The 26,851-nt window shown below is 39.9% G+C and overlaps 1 protein-coding gene across 3 annotated transcripts in view; it reads left to right on the forward strand.

Annotated features, from left to right (window-relative positions):
- Positions 1-26,851, forward strand: part of DOCK5 (dedicator of cytokinesis 5) — a 241,667-nt gene that overhangs the window by 83,728 nt on the left and 131,088 nt on the right. For all 3 annotated transcript variants that reach the window (XM_077152826.1, XM_077152828.1, XM_077152827.1), the window contains exons 3-5: positions 4,825-4,865; positions 9,567-9,622; positions 11,753-11,849. In XM_077152826.1, the coding sequence (XP_077008941.1) occupies positions 4,825-4,865; positions 9,567-9,622; positions 11,753-11,849 (194 nt within the window). The remainder of the gene's footprint in view (positions 1-4,824; positions 4,866-9,566; positions 9,623-11,752; positions 11,850-26,851) is intronic.

Consider the following 26,851-nt stretch of genomic DNA (forward strand, 5'->3'; position numbering starts at 1 on the left):
AATAAATAGCTACTTAAGGAATTTGGGTCACCAAAGTAGTTACAGGACAGATCCCAGAGTTTGTCATGGGCTACCACACAATCTCTCACATTTTTCCTGCTAGCTGCTCCAGAATATAGGAGGCTAGAAGGAACAAATATTTTTTCTATCATCACAATCGACTTTTTTTTCATTTTTGTGAGAAATAACATATGTATAAGAAGCAATGAATTTCAGAGTACAGCACCACAATTAGTTGTAGAATATATTTCAGGGTTTGGCATGGGTTACTGTGGTAGTTAGGTTCAGGTGTCAGCTTGGCCAGGTGAAGGTGCCTAGTTCTGTTGCTGTGTACATGAGCCAATGGTACGTGAACCTCATCTGTTGCTCCTTACATCTGTAGTTGGCTAGGAGGCATGCCTGCTGCAATGAACGATGTTTGATTTAATTGGCTGGTGCTCAGATGAGAAAGCTCAACATTGCACAGTCCAAGCAGCTCAGCATACCTCATCTCAGCACTCGCAGCTCAGCCCAGGCCTTTGGCGATGCAGAAAGAAATCACCCCAGGGAAAGATGTTGGAACCCAGAGGCCTGGAGAGAAGGCCAGCAGAGATTGCCCTGTGCCTTCCCATGTAAGAAAGAACCTCAGTTGAAAGTTAGTTGCCTTTCCTCTGAGAACTATATGTCAACTAAATAAATCCCCTTTTATTGAAAACCGATCCATCTCTGGTGTGTTGCATTCCAGCAACTAGCAAACTAGAACAGTTACAATTCTACAATTTTAGGTTTTTACTTCTAGCTGGTCTAAGCTAGTGAGATTTCAATTTAATGATTCAATCATCATATTCATTTGTTAAATCCTATCTTCTCTTTTTAACTCCACCATTACCTTTGATCTTTCTATCCCTCTCTTTAGGGGTGTTTGGGCTGTGGCCATTCTGATTTTTTCATGTTTGAAGTGTCTGTCAATAATATAGAGTAGGGAGATGGAACTACCTGATGTTCTGGAGAGGCTGGGCCCTGTAGGTTTCAGGACTTATCTGGCCCAGGGACCCATCTGGATGTTGTGGGTTTCTGGAAATTTACTCTAGTGCATGGAACCCTTGTGGAATCTTATATATTGCCCTAGGTGTTCTTTCGGATTGGCTGGAATTGTCCTAGTGGGGTTTGGTGGGTTATGATAGGTAGCAGTGTCTAAATGAAGCTTGCATAAGAGCAACCTCCAGAGTAGCCTCTCGATTCTATTTGAACTCTCTCTGCCACTAACACTTATTAGTTACGCTTTTCCCCCCTTTTGGTCAGGATGGAATTGTTGATACCATGGCGCCAGCCCTGGACTCATCACTGGAAGTCATATCCCATGTCACCAGGGAGACTTTCACCCCTGATGTCATGTCACACATGGGGGGAGGGCAATGATTTCACTTGCAGAGTTGGACTTAGAAAGAGTGAGGCCACATCTGAGCACAAAAGAGGTCCTCCAGAAGTAACTCTTAGGCATATCTGTAGGTAGGCTAAGCTTCTCCACTACCTATATAGGCTTCACAAGAGTAAGTTCCAAGATCAAGGGCATGGCCTATTGATTTGGATGTCCCTAAAGTTTGACACAGTATCAGGGGAATCCCTGATGGTAAAGTTTAATAGTTGCATATTTTTTCTTCCATTCCTCAAGGAGCTTTGCCAATATTTTTTTATTATCTGCTTAATATACTCTATTAAGTATATTAATGTAGCCAGACATTACATTAAGCTATATAGGATTAAAGAACCTCTTTCTTATTCTGGGCTCCCTGTATTTCAGTTGTTCAAATGAGCTATACATAAGAGCCTTAGCACATTGATAATATTGTAAAATTGTGCAACTGCTATTGAAAGCAGTTTGGCAGTTCTTTGGAAAGTTGACTTCTGATACCTCCTGTTTATGTTGGACTGGCAGCTCTCTAGGCCAGCTACATAGCTCTTTCATCACTTGTATCAGTCAGGGTTGAGGAAAAATAGGAGCTATACTAGGTATTTCAACCGAGCTGGATAAAATGGATGCGTATATATTTAAATATATATTAATATCTATAATTATTTTTGATCTCTCTGTACATGTTTAAAATCATGAGCGCACCTGGATAAAATTCCATTGCAGCATCACAGGGTTCCATTCTAGTTTTTTCCTTTCTCTATTTGTAACCCTCATCTGTGACATTAAGAAAACCTCACTTCCAGTTTTCATAATATATTACTTATTTGATCGGTTCTCCACTAGGTAACCAAGCTCCCATCTTCCCCCAGGTGTACATCTTCCTCAGCCTGCTCTGGCTCTGATATCCCATATGGGGCCACCCTCAGCCCCCAGCCGATGTGTGGATGCCCTCCTCACCCCAGGGCTCTGATGTCCCCAGGCAGCCCTCTCACCTCTCCTCATTCTGCTTGAGCTCTCCCACACCATGACAGTTTCCCAGCATGGATGCGCCCTCCGTATCCCACTCCCACCCTGCTGTGAATGCCTATGGGGCTCTGTCCTCAACTGCCTTCAGGACTGCATTGTTCAGGAAGGGAAGTGGAAGGGCCAGGGTAACTCACTGAGCCTGTTTCCCACTCTCCAATGCTTTCCCATTTTCTCTTCCTGTCCCAAAGAATAATACTGTCCCCTTAGTTGCTTACGTCCAGGATCTGTATGCCCGTTGCCCTATAAGAAATACCTGCTTTCCTTCTCCCTATTCATGGCTATTCCCAGACAAATTATAAGCACATTCTATTGATTCAACATATATCCTGATTTTTTCATTGCTCCTCATTTTTTACTGCACCTGTGAGTAGTCTCTGCATTGGTAGTCCTCTTTCTACTATGTCTCACCTCCCACAATCCGCACAACAGCCAGTGTGATCTTTTAAAGGTATAAAGCATAATGTCACTTAAGACCCTCCAATGGCTTCCCATTGTACTTGGAATAAAATCCAAATTTCTCCATGGCCTGTAACAGCTATCTGTGGTGATCAGTTCTAGCTGCACATGAGAATCACCAGGGGTGCTACACTCAGAAATCTAATAGCATACCAAATTTTATAACATTTATCTTGCTGTAAATATTTGGGACTAATTAGAAAATTGAGTCCCGGCTTGTATTATAACCCAGGTTTTGAATGTGGAAAATGAGCAAACACATTACCTAAACTTTTATCACATTCCCTGCTGTTATCTGTGATAAATGTCTGTGCAAAAGTGCTGTTTATAAAACTACTGATAAATTCCCCTTTGTAAGTGGAGCAAAGCCCATATTGTAACATCTTGGCTTCATAGGACGTGGAAAAATAAAACTGCTTGGAAGAGACTAAAGTATTGTTTCTTAGCTGCCCTATCCTCTCTCCCTCTCCATGCCAGGGGTCTCTCCCATTCCATGATGCAGCCATTTTCATGTTTTAGCAAAATCAATCAAGTGTGTACGGGATGGGTAAACCTTAAGACCTAAGTAGACATGTTTATTTAATGCAGTGATCTTCTTGGTCCTAAGTTTCCTACCAGTGACACCCTCAGTCGGGGGCATTGTGTCCTGTTCAGGTGGCCGTCTCAGCCATGTGCCTCGATGCAAGCCTGTGGCAATTCTACGGTATAATCCCCTACCCCTCCTTATAGGAAATACCAAAATCTGTTAAATTTTTGAAGATCACTGACAGTTTAAAATGTGCTTAATTATTACTGAGTCCTTACCCAATTTAATTTTCTCTATATAACATACAAAATAGATGTGTGCTAATCATCCATTTAGAACACATTACAAGAGAGTTCTAGAACGCTTTTGGCAGATGCCCAAAGTTTTAAGTATAGTTTACATTTTATTTATTCATTATATGTGTGTGGCTGGCTTACAAAAGACAGTCGTAAGTTTACAACTGAGTTTACTTAGGCGAGAGTACCACATGAGGGCCGTAAATGGGCATGGGAAATGAGAGGAATTATTACAGGAAATGACCTATAGTAGGTGTTTATAAATACTGAGTATTTAATATAAAATGTGTTTCAGATAGATTAAAATGTATATCCCCCTATGAGGTAGAGAGTCAGAAAAATCCATAAGTATAGATATTTTTATTGGAATTTTGAAAAAAAGAACTTAAAGCCTTTACTTAAAACCCCTCAGTATGCAAACAGATAAAACCTTTTTTCTATAGGGGGTAGGTAGGGTATTTTAATAACATTACCAAAAATTGTTTAAAAGTCTCTTGTGGTTTTTGTTTTGTTTTGTTTTTGGCATGGGCAGGCTCCAGGTCGAACCCAGGTCTCCGGCATGGCAGCCGAGAATTCTGCCACTGAGCTGCCATTGCATTGCCCCCTCTCTTGTGTTTTAAAGGTGCAAATAACTGTGCATTTACATTTTGTTATTCCAATTTAAAATTCTTCCAGGACAGTGGTTCTTAACCTCGGAGGAGAGAGATAGAGAACAAATAGGAACTGTTTTAAAATATCTATTATAATAGTATAAGGTGACTTGTAGATTGTTTATGGGAAGGGTGTCTATATTCATTCATGCAAAAACATGGCATTAAGGTGTTAATAATTTGAATTGCATTGTGTCTTGTTCTTCATTCTGTGCTTTCTCAAAAGTAAGGATGAGGCGTGGTTCCAAATGAGTTTTAAATCCTATAGTTGCTAACAGAGTAATAGTAACAGTAGTAGACCCAGATTTTTATGTATAATAAACTAAAATGTTCATATTCCAACATATTATTAGCTAGCTAATTGTCTCTTGGGTTCCATCTCAGTACTGCTAAAGGAGCATGAGGATGAATAGCACTGATATTCTTGTGTTGCCCTGCATTACATAAAAGATTTTGTGTTCTCTTATGCCCTAACAGGTTGGTACAGAGGATATACCCTTCAAAATAAATGTAAAAAGGTATGATTTGTCGTTCACATTTTTATTTCATTTGAAATCTATCCACTACTTTTGTGCTGTGCTATCCAATTATCCATCAGCTCTCTGCTATCTCTACACCTAGTTTGCTTTTACTTTGATGGCTATTCTTTTGATTTGAAAGCATATTCTCTGACCTCAATGCTCAAGTAAAATGGTGCAAATTGCATGGACAATATTTCCTACCGGGTGATTCAAGGATAAAGGCCCAGAGGTAAATTCACGCACCAGGTCACACCTATGTGGCATCTTGCTTCACTTTCCCCTAAACTCAGCAGGGTGGTGTTATTGTAAGAAGCATTGCGATAGCGGGTTCTCTCTTTCAGTGAAGGGCCCATGCTTTTCTCCCTTTCCTTAATTCCAGTGCTAAAATCTCAGAACTATAAGGCTCTTCCATTTCGACTTGACTCTTTCCTTCATTATAAAATGAATAAAACAGAGTAGTATTTTTCAGTTTGCACAGATCACAGGCTCAGTAATCCATCATGAAATCTATTTAGTGGGCTTTCATTATTTTCCAAAAGCCTAAACTGAAAGAATAGAAGAGAACAGTAAGTATTGTTTCAGAAACGTATATAGGTATATATTTGTATATATATCATATGTTACTGGTTTGTCATGACAGTGTATTTACTGCTATTTGTGGTCAAAGAGTTTGAAAAATACTGAGCTAGAGGGTTCCTTTTCCCAGGGCCAAAGCTACTAATCTCCAAATTAAAGAAAATCTGTGAATGATCCTAATACCTCCCAAGTTTATTTTAGGTCGGGTCAGCGCTTTCCCTTTGACACTGCCCCCTGAGGCAGCATGGCGCGTCAGCACTTTCTTTTGAAAGAGTACAGTTGATAGCGCCTTATTATTTCACAGTTAGTTCACATGCCAAAAAAAGAATTAGGAAAGGGGTGAGAGAAACACTTCAGAATTTATCAGAGATGGAAATTAAAAAAAAAAAATCCGTTTTTATTCTTTGAAAATATGATGAGATGAAAGTAATCCTGACACACACAGGCTGATGTTTGCCATGCAATTCCCAAAGGAATTCAAGGCCCAGAAAAAGTATCTTTCTACAGGATATAGGCCTTTAAAAACCAGGACCATCATGGCCAAGCTTTCTGTGTTGTTCATTCTTACGTCACATTCAGTATTTGCACGTGTGTGTGTACACACACCTTGTTAACTTTTACAGTGTAATAATCTACTGAAATAAGAGAGTTTATTATGAATGCAAGTATTAAATTCCACAATTTTAGTCCTTTTACCCCTCCCCAAATTCTGTTAGTAAATTTTTCTCCCCGCAGTTACACTCTTTTGCCACATGTCTTCATTCCTAATTTAATTATTTTCTCTACTCTCTTGCTGACTTTAATCTCTCTGAGCCATCTAATAGTGACCAGAGATGGCAGATATTCTCGTGTGATGGGACTGCAGCGAACACCTTTCTTTCTTTTGGATCCCTCTGTTAGAGAACCTGTCATATGGCCACTCCTGCTTCTTGGCTGAATTTAACCCTAGAAATGTTTGTTTTACTCCTAATTATGGAAGTGTTAGCTATTTCAAAATATGATTAGAGTTAATGACCTCAAAATTCTAAATTGGTTAAAGGGCAAGAATACTTATATTCATTGATTCCCAGTCCTTTCAGAAAAGTTAATTTTAAAAAATGAACAAGAACAACAAAAACACTCAGGTAAAATCATTTGAGCTTAAGGAACAAACAAAACCCTTGACTTTTTTCCGATAAATGTCAATTGTGTTGAAACAGGGTCCCAGAGCACAGGTTTTCCCTTTCAGAGTCCACATTATTTAAGGCCCTTCCTTTTTCTAGCAAACAGGACCTTGGTTCTAAGGCATCCTATGAATTTCTAATATATCAGAATCCATCTAGCTAGTGCCCTTTTTGTCTGCTTTGAAAATGGATAGACAGGGTGCCCCACTAGCGTCTAAATGACAGGTTCTGGATGTGTTTTAATTTTTTGGTATTCATTTTTTAAAACCTCTTAATTAAACTTTTACTCTCACCCTTTAGAAGAGTTATTTCAGTCAGAGCTTGTCATAGTTCTTGACAATTAAAGAGAAAACTATGTAAGTCGATGAAATTATGGCAAAACAAGGGCTGTGCGTTTGTTAGCTTTTGGGTTGAAATATCTTCCTTGTGGAAAGAACAAGGAAAAAATAGCGGAAATTCAATGTCAGTTGTCATGAATTATGTGTAACTTTTGACATCCCTTCATTAAGAGATCCAGCCCATTTGAAATGCTCTCCTAATGCTGTTTCCTTTTTTTTTGCCAGTCTTTAGGGGGAAAGCTATTTGAAAGCCCTATTATTTTAATGGAAATTTTTGGTGTCATTCATAAGCAGACCTAGCCATTTAGAGTGGTGATAAAATGAGCTTGTGGTTTTACGAATTGAAGAAGCCAAGAGCTTTTGAGAAACTAATTATTGATCCTGGCAGGATAGGGCAATAGCTAGAAAATCATTAGTTTATTTTTTTTACTCAAATGAGTGGGTTGCATTGAGAAAAAGGAAAAGCAGAGTTAGAACATAGGCTGTATAGCAGAAATATAGGACGCAAGATTCTCTGGCTTTGTGTATCGTGCTGGCTTGGGAAAAGTTCTGTAAGGGTCTGGCTTACCAGAGCAATTAAATGAGTATAAATGGCCATATCCCATCATGATGCCTACAAATGGCAGAGTAATAGCATGACAAAATATTTTTGTAATGTGAAAATTGTCATGTCTTTACACACAGTGTAAATTATGTGCTTATGATCCAGTTAGCTATCACAAAATAAGTTGCTGTTGATTTATATTCCCGACTACTGCTAACTTGAGTTTCTCCCAGTGGTTAGAAGACCAGTCATCAGATTCTGAATGCATAAGAATTTGTTTCATTACCTTGTTGATTTGAAAATCTTATGGCAAGGATATTCCTTTTGACTTAGAATGTCACATCTTATTTTAACTTCCAAATATAACTACTTGTAACTACTACAATACACTGTTCATCCCTCCCCGGTGTCCCCCTTTTTGATGAGTTCTAGATTTTTCAAGTCTGATTCTCCATGTTGATTGATGATGATCAGCAAAACATTTACCTTAGCTGAGCAGACAGAGGAAACAGGAAACAGCAAGAAAAATTAAGATTAAGTTGCTCCCAGCATTGATGATGCAGATGGGTCCCGCAATTGCTCAGAGTCAGAAGCAGAAAGCGCATACCCACAATTACTTGGATATCCTAAGCACAGTTCTGGAGCATCCCAATGATTCCTTCCTAGACACACAACTCCAGGAATTGGTCCCAATAGGAAGTATGCGCACATTGAACTTTTGTTTGTTTTTAACTGTTCCTATCAATTTTCCCAAACCACTGTATATCCTGATCCTCTAATGAAAGAGACCAGTGCCACCAGTCTCTCCGTGCTTTCTGGGTCTTACCCACGATGGGAATGGGCTCGTGCTTTCTCACTTACACCCCCCACTCCTGTCCCTCCTTAAAGCAGTGAGAGAAAGGTATGCACCTGTTTCTGTTGTTGTTCTTCCTTCCTGGCGGGAAAGGATGCACTTTTTGCTTCAGACTATGCAGTCGCAGGACCTATCCTATCATCATCAATGCTGGGAGCAACTTAATCTTAACTTTTCTTGCTGTTTCCTGTTTGATTGGCAAAAGGGTTAAAAGGGATAAAGAAGAGCCTTGTTCAACTAGATACTGGTATGTGAAACTGGCCTACTGAAGTTCACCAGCTTTCCAGCTCTGAGTGGATGAAAGATGACTGGGCATGCAGTCCTCCAAGCAGTGGGATATTCCCTCCCATCTTGTGGTCAGTGACCCCTGAAGTGTCATGCCCATGGGGTCCCCACTCTCTTTTATAAACACAGAGATAGAGGCAGTAGAGTAAGTAACAGGTTCTTCTCCTACCTCTGCTGGTCTGGGAGGATTGATGCCACAAAATAAAGATCAGCAATGCCTGTTCCAGGCAGCATTTTCTGTTGATGAATAAGCACTTCACATGGGAAAACAATAAGAGCTTTTTGGTATTTAAGATAACTCACAATTGTCACTTCTTCCTATTGGTTAGCCAGTTTCCTTATCTTTCTCTGAAGTTTTTCTGGAACTTAGTTTTCCCTGTGGGCAGTGTCACAATACTGATGTAGAACTTCCTTTTTAGAGTACAGAATGGAGAGCAATTTGAGACTGAAATGCTAAAAATAACCAAGTAATAAATACTAATTGATTTGGTTACATTTGGTTTGGTTTAAGTAAAAGTGCTGAAAGGAATTACGTTAGAAAATTACTATACTTTTATGGGTCACAAATGACATCATCTTCTATCTCATTGATTATATTTTAAAGGAAGCATCTCATGGCACAAAAATTGGGAGGGTTTTAGGAGTTCAGTATTAAACTCCTTGCCATTCCTGTAGCTCAGAGCTGACCTAGGCCTTTTTGCCTTTTCATTTATGAAGCATTTGTCCTATGCTCTCTGAACCCAGATCTTAATTTATACTTTTAAAATATTTCAGCCATGCCTTTATGTGTCCAGTCAACACAGTTCATGTGCTACAAGCTTGGTTGTGAAATTAAGCTATTATAGAGGTATTTCCCCATCCCCCATGTGTCCTTGTTTCTGTTCTGTATTCTTTCATCCGAGATTTTATGACCACATAACCAAAATTTTCTCTCTGTAGGGTATTTTCCCTGAAACATATATCCATTTGAAAGAGGCAACTGTGGAAGATCGAGGGTAAGTTCCAATCAAAGATGACAACTAAAAAGTAAAGATGTAAAGTTATCATTATAGAATGCGGTATGTGAATTAATATTTCATCTCACCAGTTACACTTCTCCTATTTGAGAGAGAAATGGGTATACAGTTTTTCCTGACATAATTCCGTCCTCTGTCTTCTCTTTCTGTAATTGTTCCTTCTGACATCCTTCCCCCAAATAACAAAAGAAAAAGGTAATGAACCAAGGGCATTTACCTTTGTTTCCAGCCACCTGTTCACTGATATGTGTGTGTATGTGTGTTTGCACACATGAACATTTGGAGCTCTTCGGCTGATAATGATCTGATAAGCCTCCAATTTGGGATCTTTGGGAGATGGATGAGTGAGCTACCTCCTGCGCTTAACGGCTCTGAACCTTGGATAAAGCTTTTCCCCTCAGTATACTTTGGACTTTTCCACTGCAATTTGGGGATGGCAGATCTGGCCCCACATTGATCACAGGCTTGGTGTGAGAATGAAATAATGTGTGTGAATGTGTTCTGCAAAGAGAACCCATTAAGTTTTGGATATTCTTATTCCTTGCTGACCTTACCATTTATCCTGAAAAGTCCTGCCTCTGTGGCGGCTAAGAAGAGTGAGGGCCTAAGCCTGCAGCAGGTGAAGGATGCCATTGAATTGGTGTGGGTTAGAGAGTGAAGGAGGTAATAAGGAGAGCTTGGCGCAGAACTGCAATCCGCAGAGCTGAAGGAAAGAATAGGACTGTGGGAAAATGTGGGCAACTGGGGCACAGAGTCACAGGCTCAAACCTAGGAAGAACATTCTCATCATAAGTTTAGCATTCTCATTTTATAGACAAGAGGTGGAGACCCACTTGTTTCCTTTCAACTGGGCAGCCTCCATTTCACCAGACACGTTGGTGGAAAGGCACGGTGGGAAACGTGTGCCCACTAAAATGCCGGATAAAATGCAGGCCACCAACTTAAATCTAAAGTTCAGATAAGTAATTATTTTTTTACTGTAAGTATGTCCTAAATTTTGCAAGAGACACACCTATACTAAAAAATTGTTTGTAATGTATCTGAAATTCAAATTTAATTAGGCATCCTATATATATATAGTATGCTGTATGGCGGGGTCACATTTAATTATTTTCCCATGTGAGTATCCTGTTATTGCAGCACCATTTATTTGTTTTGCTTGTTTGTTTGTTTTTTTTTGGGGGGGGGAAGTGCATGGACCAGGAATTGAACCCAGGTCTCCTGCATGGCAGGTGAGAATTCTATCACTGAGCTACCCTTACACTCCCTAGGCATCCTATATTTTTATTTGCCAAATCTGGCAGTCCTACAACTAATCCCCATTTGCTTGCCCTTGTTCTCTGTCTCTTTTCACTAATCATAAAAATACCAGAGAGGATTTGTGTGAATCAGTATAATACCTACCTTTTTATAAGCCTGATGTAAAGTGAGGATTTTGGTATATATGCACTTTTTAAACTTTTTTTGTTGTGTAGTATGACATATATACAAAGCAAAGAAAGAAAAAAGCAATAGTTTTCACAGCATTCTTTAACAAGGAGTTACAGGACAAATCCCAGAGTTTGTCATGGGCTGCCATACAATTCTCTCAGATTTTTCCTTCTTATGCATATATGCTGTGGTGCAGCAATTGAGAAGAAATCCCTGTACCATGCAGAATAGGACATCACTTGGTCCCTACCAACAGGTCCTATGTGGAATCAGAGCCCTGAAAAGCTTGTGCCATGGACATTCTGCACTCCATCCTCCTTAGTGAAACGGGTGCTTTGCAGAAACGGCTAAAATATTGGATTTCTTCTTCCAGGCATGGGAATTGTTGAATCAAGCATGCTAGGTAATTGTGGTTCCTCTACAGATCCAAAATGGGAAGGACAGGCTGGGCTGCAGGACCATTCCATTACAGAAAGGGTCAAGCGCCTTCCCTTTTCTTAGATGCAGAAATGTAATTAAAGTGTCCTACAACAGGTCTCCCAAATGGACAAGTTATGCATTGTTTCAAACCCAGCCAACCCTGTTCCTAACTTTGAATTTGGGGGAATATGGGCTCCCTCAAGAAAAGGAGCGATGGTCAACATAGAGTAAAGCGAGCATCTGTCTGGTTCTCTTTAGGCAGAATGAGACCGTGATTCCAGGTGAGCTTCCACTGGTGCAGGAGCTCACCTCTACCCTGCGAGAATGGGCTGTCATCTGGCGCAAGCTCTATGTGGTGAGTTTCCCCTTGGGATTCAAGCATGCACCATTATTCCTGGGCAGACAGACCAGCTGTTCTGCTGCCCAGCGATCCTCTGCACTTTGTTGTCACTTACTACCCCTCAGTACAGGGTGGACCACATCTTCCCTGAACCACACGATGTTTGGTAAACCAGCAGGTTCACCTTTCCCCAGAATGGGATCACTGATGACATAGGATAATGGAAGAAGTGGACATTAGTATCATTTCTCAACTGGAAAACATGCTGATTAAAATATTAATCATTAAATTATAATCATCATTAAAAATAATGATGATATTTGAAAACACCTCTACTGTACTTAACAAGTGCCAGGAACTGTTAACCATAATATCCCTATAAAGTAGTTGCTGTTCTCAGCAATTTGTTGATGAGGAAACCGAGGGACAGTACACTTAATGCCTGCACATATGTCAGTGACTGGAAATGTGGAAACATCCCAGTGCCAGGTCACATGAAGGCTCACATGAGGGGGATATGCTTTGTCTTAGAGAATGTTCTTTCAAGACTCAGAAACCTGAATTGTGTTAAAACCTCTCCTGGCTGAAGATTATTCCTGGTGAGGCAGCCTCACAGCACACTGCAGCACACAGTGCTGTGACCTCAGGATTGCTAATATTACTAATTCCATGGGACGTCACAGAGGAGCTGGCACATTCTCTCCATAATAAACACTACCCAGAAATTACCTGTAGACTTACAGTCAGGACAAGCTAAATCTGGTATTTAATATTTTCTGACTGTGAGAGCCTGAGGCAGCCTTCTTGCCAGGGAGCCAGAGTGTTTGGAGTCTGTTGGGAGCCCACATCCAGCTCCACTTTAGGAAGCCCTTTTCTGGACACTGAGCTGTGCAGAGACTGCTTTTTACAGTTCCCTCTTTCCTGGACACCTCGTAGATAAGCATCATTGGGTTTTGCCTCTATCAACATCTTCCAGGCTTCCATAACTCACCAATAATTCTTATGACAAACACATTTTCTTTCGTTAGATATGAGTTCTCGGGTTACAGACTAGACAGGAGAATCTGGGAACTATTCTCTCTCCTTTGTGTGGCTTTGCTTAACTAGATATTTGTTCAGTAATGTGTCGATTTTTCATTGTAACTCTCAGAAGCCAATATTTTTGTTAAGTTATCGAAAACACCTTACTTTAGACTCTAGGCACTGAAAGTAGTTGTCCAAAGCTCATTCAATAAAAATTAACGTAGAATATTTCATTTCAATTCAGGGCAGTTGTTTCCCATGATGAATCATTTTGCCAGCCCTCAGCCCCTTCAGTGGAAAAGTCCATGTTTTCTTTTCTGCTGGCACCTCCTTCAAGGCCTTGTTTAAGTCCTTTCTTCTTTGTAATGTATTGTAAACCCACCAATCCATAATGTTTCCTTCTGGACTTCAGCAGCACTTGCTGCCTGAATCCATTATCTGACCCTGGGGACATACTGCCTCGCAGTGCAGGTGATCCCTTGATGTCTTTATGTTTAGTTGAGGATAGAACTATCTTATAAGTTCCTAAGTCACAGGCTCCTAGAGGATAGAGATGCTGCTTTAAATTGATATCTTGCACTTACACTGAAAGCACTCTCTGGGTTTGATTAATTAGTTAGTACTGGGTGTAACGAGATTGATGGGTTAGGAATTTCATGTACATAGGTTTGTTTCTTAACATTTTCCTTCTGGAAATTGGGGACTAGTCTCACATATTAGACAATAAATACTAGGAAACAAGGTTTTTTAGGTGTTTGAAAGCAGAGAGTGTGACTGATGTAGACTTTAAAAAAAAAAAAAACTGTTATAATCAGTTTATGGTCTGTGTCCTCTACACATTAAATTGTGTCAAGTCTGCTAGTGGGTGGTTAAAAAAATAAGATTCATGTACTTGGGTTCCCCCAGTGTTTTAGTAGTTAATGGTGATAAGCTCACGTCGAAGGTTTTCTGTATGTAAGCTTCACTTTGTAATAGCAGAATTGGGTTTTGGCGGGAAGAAGGGATGCCCTGGTATTTCAGAGGACAACGCATTCTTATCTTAATTGTCTAATAAAATTATTTTATTATCTCTCATTATTTCTAAAGGTCTTATAGCTGCTGATTGCTGAAAAGGCATTCATTCTGGAAATCTTATTCAACTGGTGGCATTAAGTAATTTGCTCCTTCTTTTGACTCGTGCTCATATATTAAAGAACAATCCACTTGATTGTGGCTCAGATCTGCTATTTTCCTGTCCTTTTCTAATGCATTGGCTTCATACAGAATTCCTGAACTTCTTCCTTAAAAATCGGGGCATCAAAGTGGCAAACCTCAAATACTAAAAAATAAAGTAACAGAAACCCAAATTCATAGTTTTTCATCTTTCTCTCCCACGCACATTTATTGGTGTTTTTGTTTTCTGATTCCCTTTAGTCAGTTTTAAGATAAATACACATTTTACTTAAACATCAATACTTGCTCTTGTTCATTTCTTCCCTTATGCTTTGTTCACTATCTTTAAAAACACCTGTGGTATCGTAGGGCATTTCCCCTCCCTGTACAGACACACACACACACACTTTTCTAAAACACATTTCCTAGTTCTGTTCTTTTTCATCTAGGTTCACCAGAAGTTTATGTAATGGGTCCAGAGTATGATGTGAGGGGAACATGCAGTCCACCAACCAGATTAAGACTTGTAAATGCAGATAATTGTTTTAGAAAGGAAAGATATCTATATAGATGTGATTTATTTTTAGCAGTCAGACCCATAATCCTGTGAAATAACTAGAAATCATCAAGTGCGGGAGGAATACTTGGTCCTGAGAGGAACCTACTCACCCAAAGAATAAGTGATGAGCTCACTCTCCCTCTTTGTTTTCATTATTATAAATTCTTATTTTCTATGTAATTACCTCTCCTGGTGGGTACTGGCTTTATGCTTTTGGGAGGAAGCAGGCTGGAGTAGGCAAAACTGGACTAGAAATTAGGAGGCTTGTTTTCTTGACCAGGCCTGGTCCCAGCTGGCTGTGTGGTCTTGGGCAAGTCACTTCAAGTCCCTAAGGCACTGCTGGTCCCCCCACCCCCTACCTCACCCCGTAAAAGTGACATAAAATCTGCCCTGATTCCCCCATAGAATTGTGAGACAATGAACAGAGATGGCGTTTGTGAAATTATTCTGTAGACAGGCTGTCAGGGTCTCTCCGAATGTGAGGACGTGCTCCTTGAAGCTGCCTCACTGGAAACAGGCAGCTGCTCTGGACGCTGCTCCTCCAGGAAAAACCTTGGCTGAGCTTCCCTCTGACCACTTCCCAGAGAGCTGACATTCCCTTCTGCATCCTCCCCTCATCCAAGGCCACCTCCTTCGCCTCTTGGAAGTGTTTTAGGTGGCATGGCCTTGAGCACTCTGTAACCAGGCTAAGTGTTTCTCACCATAGCGAGCAAGCCTCCTTAGCTTAGGTTCAAGTCCGGGAGGCAAGGACCAAGGGTGCAACACGCCGTTGCAGAGAAGAAATCCAGAACAATTTCTGATGAGTTTCACCTAAACTGCTATCCCTCCACTGGCGCCTCTTACAGGGTCTATTTTCAGTGGTTGATCAGGAAAGGGAGAAACATTCTGACTGAGGAGGTGGCCTGGTGAAGTGGCAGGAGTGTGGACTTTGGAGTCAGATGGGCGGGCCAGTTTTAACCTTCTGGCTTGCTCCCTTACTTGGAATGCACTTTTGCTTTCAGAAAAAAATAACAAATCCGATAGTAGTTACTGAAAACAAACCAACCAAAAAGAGAAAGAACTTGGATTTAGAAGGCAGGGATTTTAGTTCAGGATACGCCTCTAACTGCTTCTGTGGCCGCGGGGACAAGTACCTTAGCCTCCTAAGTTTTATTTGCCTTGAGTGAGAATGATATATAATCTATACCCTGCAGACTTGTTGCAAGAATAAGTGGGAAAAGCTGTGTAAAACTCCCAATCGAGTACATGTCATAAGGTCCCCAGTAAATGGCAGTTCCGGACTGTCTCCTTACAACATCGCTTCATAAGAGAGCTGATTAATAAGGAAAGGCATTAGGGGAAGAACTCAGTTACTTTGTGGAGTTTTGCCCTGAAGTTGTGTAAGTGAATTTGGCCACCTACCTCTAATAGTTTACTCTTCCTCCAGCTTGTGGTACTTAACTGTTGTAGGGGTAGGGGTTTTTAAGCATTCTATCCATTATTTTTTGCTACCTCTCAGGATCTTACAGTTTTCACCAGCCTTGGAAAGTAGGTTCAGAGAGGAAATAGTTGGCTTCTTTTTCTTACTAGCAGCACTTCCCTGCTTCCACGCATGCTTCCCCTGCTAGGGAACAGATGGATGGACACCTGTGCATTGACTTAGAAAAATTGGATTATAATACCTGAGTTTATCTTTTCAGTGACACCTCAATTTATACTTTTTGAGTGTGCAAAAATAAACATCATGTGTCATAATGTATTAGTTAGGGTTCTCTAGAGAAACAGAATCAACAGGGAACACTTGCAAATATAAAATTTATAAAAGTGTCTCACGTGACCGTAGGAACGCAGAGTCCAAAATCCACAGGGCAGGCTGCGAAGCTGATGACTCCAATGGATTTTGGACTCTGCGTTCCTACGGTCACGTGAGACACTTTTATAAATTTTATATTTGCAAGTGTTCCCTGTTGATTCTGTTTCTCTAGAGAACCCTAACTAATACATTTTGGTACCGGGAGTGGGGTGGTGCTGCTGCAGTTTGCAAATACCAAACATGTTGGAACGGCTTTTTAAATGGATATGGGAAAGATTCTGGAAGAGTTGTGAAAAGCTTGATAGAGAAGGCCTAGAATGCTTTGGAGAGACTGTTGGTAGAAATGTGGACTCTAAAGATACCTCTGATGAGGTTTTAGAAAGAAATGAGGCACGTGTTATTGAAAACTGGAAGGAAGGTGATCCTTGTTTTAAAATGGCAGATAATCTGGCAAAGTTGACTAATGGTATTGGCTGGAAGGCAGATTTTAAAAGCCATGAACTTGGATATTTAGCAGAAGAGATCTCCAAATTAAATGTCGAAAGTGCAGTCTGGTTTCTCCTTGCAGCTTATAGTGAAATGCGACAGGAAAGAGATAAGCTGAAAACTGAACTCTTGAGTAAAAAGAAACCAGAAATTGAGGTCCCGGAAAATTCTGGGCCTACAGAAAGGGAGACTACAGAGTATAGTGTGGATTTAACCAAATGTGGAACTAGCCAGCCATTTCAGAGAAAGTCAGGATCGGACATGGAGTTATCCAGGAAAGATTTGTGGAAACTCCTTATGTCTGATGGGCATGATCCAAGGCTATTGCATAGAAAGCCGACGAGAGTGCTGTGGGACCTGTATAAACAGAGCCGCTGCCAGTCTGGACTGAGGGGTTCAGAGAAGGGACACATTGGAGGAAAAATAACTTCAGAGGCAAAACCGTGGAGACTGAGGTCTGAAGTCAAGAAGCCTCGGGCAAGGAGAGCGGACCCACCCAAGCCCATGGAGAGGGTGAGTTTGCCCCAAAGGCAGAGAATGGGCCTTCCACCTCGTTGCAGTGGGAGAGTCATGCCGCCTCAGGTCTTGGAGAGAGTGAAGCACGTTCCTTGGGGTTTGGGGAGAGCCTGGCTGCCACCACATGGAGGGGTTGAGCGTGTGCCCCGGAGATGGCAGAGAGCCCGGGTGTGGCCCCAATGCTTGGAGAGGGTGGAGCCGAGAGAAAGGTGGTCTCCCCAATATCCCCCAAGGTTGCATTCAGAGAGAGGCAGGCGTAGGCATTTGGAAAGGGTGGGACTGCCACTTTCTAAAGCCCTGAGGATAAATGAGTCTCAGATTTTGAAATCTAATGGACTTTGCCCTGCGGGTTTTCGAAACTGTATGGGTCCAGTGACCCCTGTGTTCCTTCCTCCCTATGGAAATGTGTCTGTGTATCCTGTGAATGTTCCTTCTTTGTATGTTGGCAGCAAATAACTTGTGGATGAGTTTTCAAAGGTCCAAAGCAAATGGAGAAAATTTTGCCTTAGGACAGACCATGCCTGTAACTGACTTGATGACATTTTATACTGTCTCTAATTTTGTACTTCATTGTATTGCTACTGAAAGGTTTAAGGTTTCTAATATTGTTATGAAATTAATGTATTTTGTATTTGGGAAAAACATGTCTTTTTTAGGGGCCAGAGGGTGGAATGTGCTGGTTTGAAAGGATATATGCCCCCTAAGAAAAGCCATGTTTTAATATAAATCCCATTTCATAAAGGTAGAATAATCCCTATTCAATACTGTATATTTGAAACTGTAATGAGATCATCTCCCTAGTTGATGTGATTTAGTTAAGAATGGTTGTTAAACGGATTAGGGGATGACATGTCTCCACCCATTTGAGTGGGTCTTGATTGGTTTACTGGAGTCCTATAAAAGAGGAAATATTTTGGAGATTGAGAGAGACTCAGAGAGAGCAGAGAATGCTGCAGCACCACAATGCAGAGTCCACGAGCCAGCAACCTTTGGAGTTGAAGAAGGAAAGTGCCTCCCGGGGAGCTTCATGAAATAGGAAGCCAGGAGAGAAAGCTAGCAGATGATGCTGTATTTGCCATGTGCCCTTCCAGCTGAGAGAGGAGCCCTGACCGTGTTCACCATGTGCCTTTCCAGATGAGAGAGAAACCCTGAACTTCATCGGCCTTCTTGAACCAAGGTATCTTTCCCTGGATGCCTTTGATTGGACATTACTATAGACTTGTTGTAATGGGGACATTTTCTCGGCCTTAGAACTGTAAGCTAGCAACTCATTAAATTTCCCTTTTAAAAAGCCATTCCGTTTCTGGTATATTGCATTCCAGCAGCTAGCAAACTAGAACACATAATATGATAGTTTCTCAACTAAAAATCATGTCTTGAAAACTGACAAGTTAGAGTAGATTTTTTGAAGTGGAGGCCGTCCTGGGAAATCTGTCCTATCTCTTATGCAAAGTATGTTAACTTCTCACCCTGAGATTGAGCTCTGTGCTGCTCCTTGCCTTCCAGCTAGAGAAGTGGTTCAGTGAGCCTCTGTTGGTCAGCTGTTTTGTCCCAAGTAAGTTCGGGAGATAGAATCTAATCCTGTCTCCTTATGGAAGAGAGATAGGAGAAAAACCTTACGATAAAAGGCTGATAATACATCTTATTAAGTCAAGTAAATCTAATTGCTAAAATGTAGCTGATGGAAAGGACTGATTTCTTCTCATTTAAAATCTGCCAGCAAAATAAAACTCTGTGCCAGTCCATAGTTCTATAAAAATGTGAGGCAGTAAAAGTGCCTGCAACCAAAGTGGGGGGGCGGGGCAACTTGCAGATAATAATGAATTGCCCTTTCTTCCCATCATTGCATATCCAGGCAGATTACAGCTACTCGAGTTTAATCTTTTTGAACTTGTGGTTATTACCGGCTGCTGGAGCATATGCTCTGAAGTGTAATTGAGCTGGTCTCCTGGTTTGAAACCAGCATCTGATTACTTATTACTAAGGACAGAGGAGTCCCAGAGAAAACTTCTTCTTGCAGTCAGGGAGTTTAGTTTGTGAACCGCAAGCCCTGTCTCAGTTTGGAGCTAATGAGAGGAAAGAGGTGACTTGGCAATTACTGTGCCAGGGTAAGCAGGAGGCCATGCTTTGGCTGTTTTCCAGTTTTGTTTTTCTCTGACTTTATTTCTGAAGCTTTAAAGGATTTCTTTTACTTCGGGGGACAAAAATGTCTTTCAGTTGTATCTTTTTCTTAAAAAAAATCAATAGAAAGGGCCTGCCATGGTGGCTCAGCAGGCAGAGTTCTGATTCTTGGTGCCTGCCCATGCAAAAACAAAACAAAACAAAAAGCTTCAAAAATCAATAGAAAAGGTACAAGAATGGATAGGAAGGGCATCATGAGCAGGATGGCGTCCTGTCTTCCCAGAGTCATGAAGTCCGTGCATCGTAGGGACACAAGCAGCTGGAAGACACCAGGCCCGGATCTTAGGAGTCAGACACTTGGGAAAGACATAAGATTAATGGCAAAGGATCATAACACAAGTGAAGTTTGATATAGAACCACCTGAGTATGTGAGTGTGTATTGACTGAACTGATTCATACAGAGCTGATACAGTTAATCAGGAAGATGCTTGAAAAAGAAAATTGAGTTTAATGTCTCAAAGACTCAAAGATGCTTGTTTTTAGGAATGGGTCTTAGTACAAATCCCTTTATGTTATAGATGGCTTATCCCAGAGGGACCAGTTTGCCCAAAGTCACGCAGCAAGTTAATGATAGAATTAGCAGTAGAAGCCAAGCCCTCATATTTTCAGTCAAGCACTTTTTTTCTCTACATCATAAAATCCTCAAGGAAGAGAAAAAGTTGGTGAACAGAGTAAATATTGATTATTTTGCAGACAGAGAATGGAGGGCCAGAGAAAAGTCTTTTGACCACAGCCATATAGTTTTTAGGAAAGTAAAATAGAATCCAGATGTAGTTAGTTAGGTTCAAGTGTGTACTTAGCCAGGTGATGGTGCCCAGTTGTTCTCTTGCTTTGGATTTAAATCATCAGCATGTGAAATTCATCTATGGCTGATTACATCTGCAGTAGGCTAAGGAGCATGACTTTTGCATGAGTGATGTTTGATTTAATTAGTTGGAGGCTTAAAAGAGATCAGAGGAGAGCTCAGGGGCTCAGAACCAGACATTTGGAAATGCAGAAAGGCATCAGCCCAGGAAAAGTTGTTTGAACCCAGAAGCCGGAAGGAAAAGCCAGCAGATATCACCGTGTGCCTTCCCATGTGACAGAGGAACTCAGATGAAAGCTACCTTCCTTTCTTGGGGAGAACTGTAGATTTGTAGCTAAGTTAATCCCCCTTTATGTAAGCCAGTCCATTTCTGGTGTATTGCATTCTGGGAGTATTAGCAAACTAAAACACCAGGCTTTCTGTCAACCAATGAGGCTGTGTATAAATGGTTCCCAAAATTTCTCTAAGTCTCAGTGTAATGCTCATTGTATTGAAGGTGTATTGATAACTGCTTTTATCAGTAGGAAAAAAGAAAAAGACGTCTGGAAGTAGAATGTAGAAAGTGAGACCTCAGGGATCTCCAAATGGAAAGAAGGGAGAACTATTCTAAGCAAAGGGAGCAATATCTTTGTTGTCTGGTAGAAAAATAGATCGCTGTATTATATGTGACTATTCCTTAAATTGAATAGTCACATATAATACATTATTATGTATTATAGAGCATTATTTTAAGTTTGAGGTTTCAGTAAAATTTGGTTTTGAGTCTCTACAGTGTCCCAGGATTGTGCTAACTTTTGGGGAGAAGATCAAGAAATTATTAAATATCTTTCCTCCTAAATGATGTGATAATGACAGACAGTGCAAAAGAAGCTGAGATTAGTGAAGGCTGGTCACAGCAGAAGTACTCTCCTGATGGCAGGCTTTGGCTACTAAGAATTTAGAAAATAAAAGGCAGGAGAGAGGACAAAGCATGAGAAAAGATGGACACATCGTGGAGCTTGACTTCGGCCTTATGGGGGAGTGCTAGGGGAACAAGTGTTGAAAAATATGAGGAATAAATATGAATATGTGCTTTTGTCTCACTGATTATCTCCTCACATATCCATTTATGCTTTCCCAGAAATTCATGAACTATCAGAAGCCAGCTATTACACAGAGGAATGTGACAACAAAATCCATTTTCTTAAAATAAATGGGAAAATTGCTTCCTTTGGGGTGTTCCAGCTTGTCTATTCAGAATTCATTTGGCACAGTTAATCAGAAAAGAATGGCTGTCTTCATCCTTCTTTTAGGGGAGAACTTGGCACACAAGGCAATATGGACAGGCAATAATTAAATTGCCTTGGACAGTGTCTGATATAATTAAGACCACAAAGTTGTGAGCATGTGCCTCACACAAAGCACTGTCTCACGTCAAGGCTACCCTGAGCCTTTGATCCCTCCCCCCACTTTTTAAAACCAAATTATGAAAAGTATTATCTTCATTAAGCTTAGGAAAGACATATATTTATTTAAAAAGAATGTATATATATATATTCTAACTAGGAACATACAAATAGATTGTAAGAAAGAAAAAATGATCCTCATTCTGCCAATTTTCAAATTTTTATTGAGATGCGTTGTATATTCACATACCATATAATGATACAAAGTGTACAGTCAGTGGCTCACAGTATCATCATAAAGCCATGCATTCATCATCACAATCTATTTTTGAACATTTACATAACTGAAAAAAATTTTTTTTAATAAAAATAAAGGTAAAAACAAACACCCCAAGTATCCCATCCCTCCCACTACCCCCCATTGTTTATTTATTTTTTGTCTTTTTTTTTCCTTACTCATCTGTCCATCCACTGGATAAAGTGAGTGTCAGTCACAAGGTTTTCACAATCATGTGGACATACCTTAAAAGCTAAATAGTTATACAGTCATCTTCAAGAATCAAGGCTACCTGGAACACAGTTTAACAGTTTCAGGTATTTCCCTCTGCTCCAGGACACCAAAAGCTGAAAAGGGATATCCATATATTGCATAAGAATAACCTCCAGAATGACCTCTCGGCTCTATTCGAAATCGCTCAGCTACTGGAACTTTATTTTGTTTCATTTCTCTTCCCGTTTTTGGTCAAGAAGACTTTCTTACTCCCACATTGCTAGGCCCAGTCATGCCTGGGAGTCAGTATCAGGTCTTCCCCAAGTGGTAAAGTTTAATATTTTCACTTTTTTCCCCCAGTTCCTCAAGGGGACTTAGTAAATACTTTTTAATCCTCTGCCCAGACGACTCGACGATGTGTCAGGGCATCACACCAACCTGTTCAAGCCAGAAAGATCTCACGCCCTATTCCAGGTTCCATGTAATTATGGTGTTTTGATAAGCAGACCATACAAGTTAAATTAGTGTGCTACTAAAAATATAAATTTGCACCAAATAAACATCTTTTCCTTTGGTCTCGCAGAGAAGTTGAAGTTTTAAAATACAGTTAATATGATCCTTTATGTTTTAGTCTTATTTACCGTATTCCTATCCAAATCAGTTTCATTCATATCTCTAATTGAAGTCTGGTCACTTTTTCAGTGTTTTTAACAGTTGATGTATAGAATAATGCTGACTTTCATATCTGCAGAGCTCTAGCTCTGAATCTCAGGTGTCACACAGATACCCAAAGTTCCAGGAAACAACCAGATTATACGAGAGGAGGTCGGCATCTCAGAATTTAGAAACAACAGTTTCAACTCTGGAATAGATGTGACTGCTGTAAGAGCTTACAATCTAGGAATCTTTAACCTGTGCTCTCGAATTCAGTTATCAGATTTTGCACATTATAGGTAGACCATATTAGTGGCCATATTTCTGGCTTATTTCACCCAGTATACTGTCCTCAGGTTTATTCACTTAGTTGTATACCACACAATTTCATTCCTTTTTGAAGCTGCTCACTAGTCCATTATATGTGTACATGACAGTTCTTCCTTCCATTTCTCAGTTGATCTACCCTTAGGCCACCTGCGTCCATTGCAAATCAGGAACAGTGCTGCCATGAACACCAGTGTGCAAATGTCCATTCCTGTCCCCACACCCAGTTGCTCCAAGTATACACCTAACTACGGTTGCAGGATCATATGGCAACCCCACTGCTAGCCTCCTGTTGAGCCACTGCATTTGCCACCTATTTTAACATTTTGCCACATTTACTGTTTCATTCTATCTTTCTGTCTATCTGTCTATCTACTTATTTATCAATCCATTCTGAACACTTGAGTGTAGGTTGTATATATCATGCTCCTTGAACACTTAATACCGCCATGTGCATTTCCTAAGAACAGGGTTATTCACTTATGTAACCACTTTGAGTACAGTTGTTAAATTCAATAAGTTTAACTGTTGTTATAGCTTAAAATCTATAATCCAGTTTTTTCACGTCCCAATAATGTCCTTTTGAGCCTTTTCTTCTCCTTTGTTAGACCCCATCCAAGATCACATATTGCATTTAATTGTCATTGTCTCTTTAGTTGCTCTCTCTTTCTTGTTTTTGTTTTGAATTGTGGGAACATATATGCACAGTAAACGTTCTCATCTAAACCCTTTCTCAGCATACTATTCTACGGGATCAATCACATCCATAATATTGCAGTAGCCTCGCCATCATTCATTACTAAAACTTCCCCAGCTCCCCAAACAGAACCCTACACCCGTTATCTGTTTACTCTCCATTCCACCTGCCCCTCACACCTGGCAAATTAATTTTTTGGCTGTATGGGTTTGCATATCCCTTGATATTTTCTTTGTAGTTATTGTGGGGCTCACATTTGATATCCTAAATCTATAATGATCTTGTTTGTTTGATGCTAACTTAACTTCAATGGTATACACAAATCATATTCCTATACCTCTCTACCCACACCGTTCCATAGTTCTTGTCACAAAGTACGTGTTTATACATTATGAGTCCAAAAACCACTGCTCTATCATTACATTTTATTATTTGCCTCTTAGATTCTATAGGAAGTAAAAAGTGGAATTGCAACCCCCAAATATAATTGTGCTGGCATTTACGTTTAATCATGGCATTTCCCCTACTGGAGGTTTTTATTTCTTCACGTGGCTTCAGTCTATTGTCTATATTCTTTCCTTTCAATCTGCAGAATTCTCTTTAGCATCTCTTGTGTGCTCTTCCTCAGCTTTTGTTCATCTGGGAATGTCTCAATCCCTCACTCATTTTCGAATGACATTTTTACCAAATAGAGAATTCTTAATTGGTAATTTTTTGCTTTCAGCACTAAATATGTCATCCTACTTCCTTCTTGCCTCCATGGTTTCTGGCCAGAAATTAGCATTGATTCTGATTAATGCTTCTTTGAACGTGACTAAGCTTGCTTCTCCCTTGTAGCTCTCAAAATTCTCTTTATTTTTGCCATTCAAAAATTCACTTAAAATATGTCACAGAGTAAGTCTATCTAGCTTTATTCTATTTGGAGTTTGTTGAGTGTCTTGGATGTATATGTTTGTTTCTTTCATTAAACTTGGGAAATTTTCAGCCATTATTTTTTTAATATTCCCTCTGCCTCTTTCTATCTTTCTTTTCTATCCTTTTTTTTATTGTGGTCTATAGCATTGTTTGGTTCCTTTTCATAATTTCCACCTCTCTATAGCTATTCTCTTTGTTTTCATATCTCTTGATTTCCTTTAATTCTATGTCCATATTTTCCTTTAATGGTGTGAACATATTTAGGACCTTTTTTTAATTAATTAATTTATTTTAATTAATTTTTAATTTTTTTAAAATATAACAACAAACACAAACATTATTAATATATGTCCCCACTGCTTGTAGGAATATCAAGAATTCTCCACTTAGGGAAGTTGAATTTTCCCCCTTTCTCCCCCTTCCCCCAAGGGGACTTTGCAAATACTTTTTTACTCACTGTTCAAATCACTCTGAGACTTATTGGGGCATCATTCTGGACAAAACTACAAAATCTTATGCCCTACTCAAGGTTCCATGTACTTATGGTGTTCAGTTAAGCTGTCCACACAAGTTATATTAGGAACTGCATTAATCAAAATATAAATTTTGTACCAAATAAACATTTTTTGCTTTAGTCTCACACATAAGTTAAAATTTTAAAACATTAATTACCATCTATTTTCAACACCCTGCAGAATTGACATTCCTTTGTTCTTCCTCATGCAAAACTTTTTAAATTTGTACATTTAGTCGCTATCATTGTATGCTCTAGGCCTTCCTAGATTATACCATCTTAGTCTTTATCATCTATCTTTCATTCTGATTTCTTTTGTGCCCTCATGCCTCCTCCCTCTATCATTCTCACATTCCGCTTCATTCAGTATTCTAACATTATTGTATTACAGTTAAGTAGTATTGTGCTATCCATTTCTGAATTTTTACAATCAGTCCCGTTGCACAATCTGTATCCCTTCAGTTCCAATTACCAAATATCTATCCTATTTCTATCTTCTGATCACCTCTGTTCTTAACTGAAATTATCCAAGTCCATTAATTAATGTTAGTTCATATCAGTGAGACCATACAGTATTTGTCCTTTTGTTTCTGGCTGATCTCACTCAGCATAATGTCCTTAAGGTCCATCCATGTTGTTACATGCTTCTTAACTTTATTCTGTCTTACAGCTGCATAGTATTCCATCATATGTATATACCACAGCTTGTTTAGCCACTCGTCTTTTGATGGATATTTGGGTTGTTTCCATCTCTTGGCAATTGTAAATAATGCTGCTATACACATTGGTGTGCAAATGTCCGTTTGTGTCTTTGCCCTCATGTCCTCAGAGTAGATACCTAGCAATGGTATTGCTGGGTCATATGGCAATTCTATACTTAACTTCCTGAGGAACTGCCAAACTGCCTTCCACAGTGGTTGCACCCTTTGACATTCCCACCAGTGGTGGATAAGTGTGCCTCTTTCTCCACATCCTCTCTAGCACTTGTCATTTTCTGTTTTATTGATAATGGCCATTCTGGTGGGTGTGAGATGATATCTCATTGTGGTTTTGATTTGCATTTCCCTAATAGCCAAGGAAGTTGAGCATCTTTTCATGTGCCTTTTGGCTATTTGTATTTTCTCTTCTGAGAAGTGTCTGTTCAAGTCTTATGCCTGTTTTGTAATCGGGTTGTCTGTCTTTTTGTTTTCCTAACAGTTTTATGGCCTTAGATCTAATGTTTAGGTCTTTGATCCATTTTGAGTTAATTTTTGTATAGGGTGTGAGATATGGATCCTCTTTCATTCTTTTGCATGTGAATATCCAATTCTTCAAGCACCATTTATTGAAGAGACTGTTCTGTCCCAGGTGAGTTGGCTTGACTGCCTTATCAAAGATCAATTGTCCATAGATGAGAGGGTCTATATCTGAACACTCTATTCGAATCCATTGGTTAGTATATCTGTCTTTATGCCAGTACCATGCTGTTTTGACCACTGCAGCTTCATAATACGTTTAAGACAGGTTTTTAAAACATCTTG

This window comes from Tamandua tetradactyla, chromosome 3 (assembly GCF_023851605.1).
Source record: "Tamandua tetradactyla isolate mTamTet1 chromosome 3, mTamTet1.pri, whole genome shotgun sequence".
In the NCBI taxonomy this organism is placed as follows: Eukaryota; Metazoa; Chordata; class Mammalia; order Pilosa; family Myrmecophagidae; genus Tamandua; species Tamandua tetradactyla.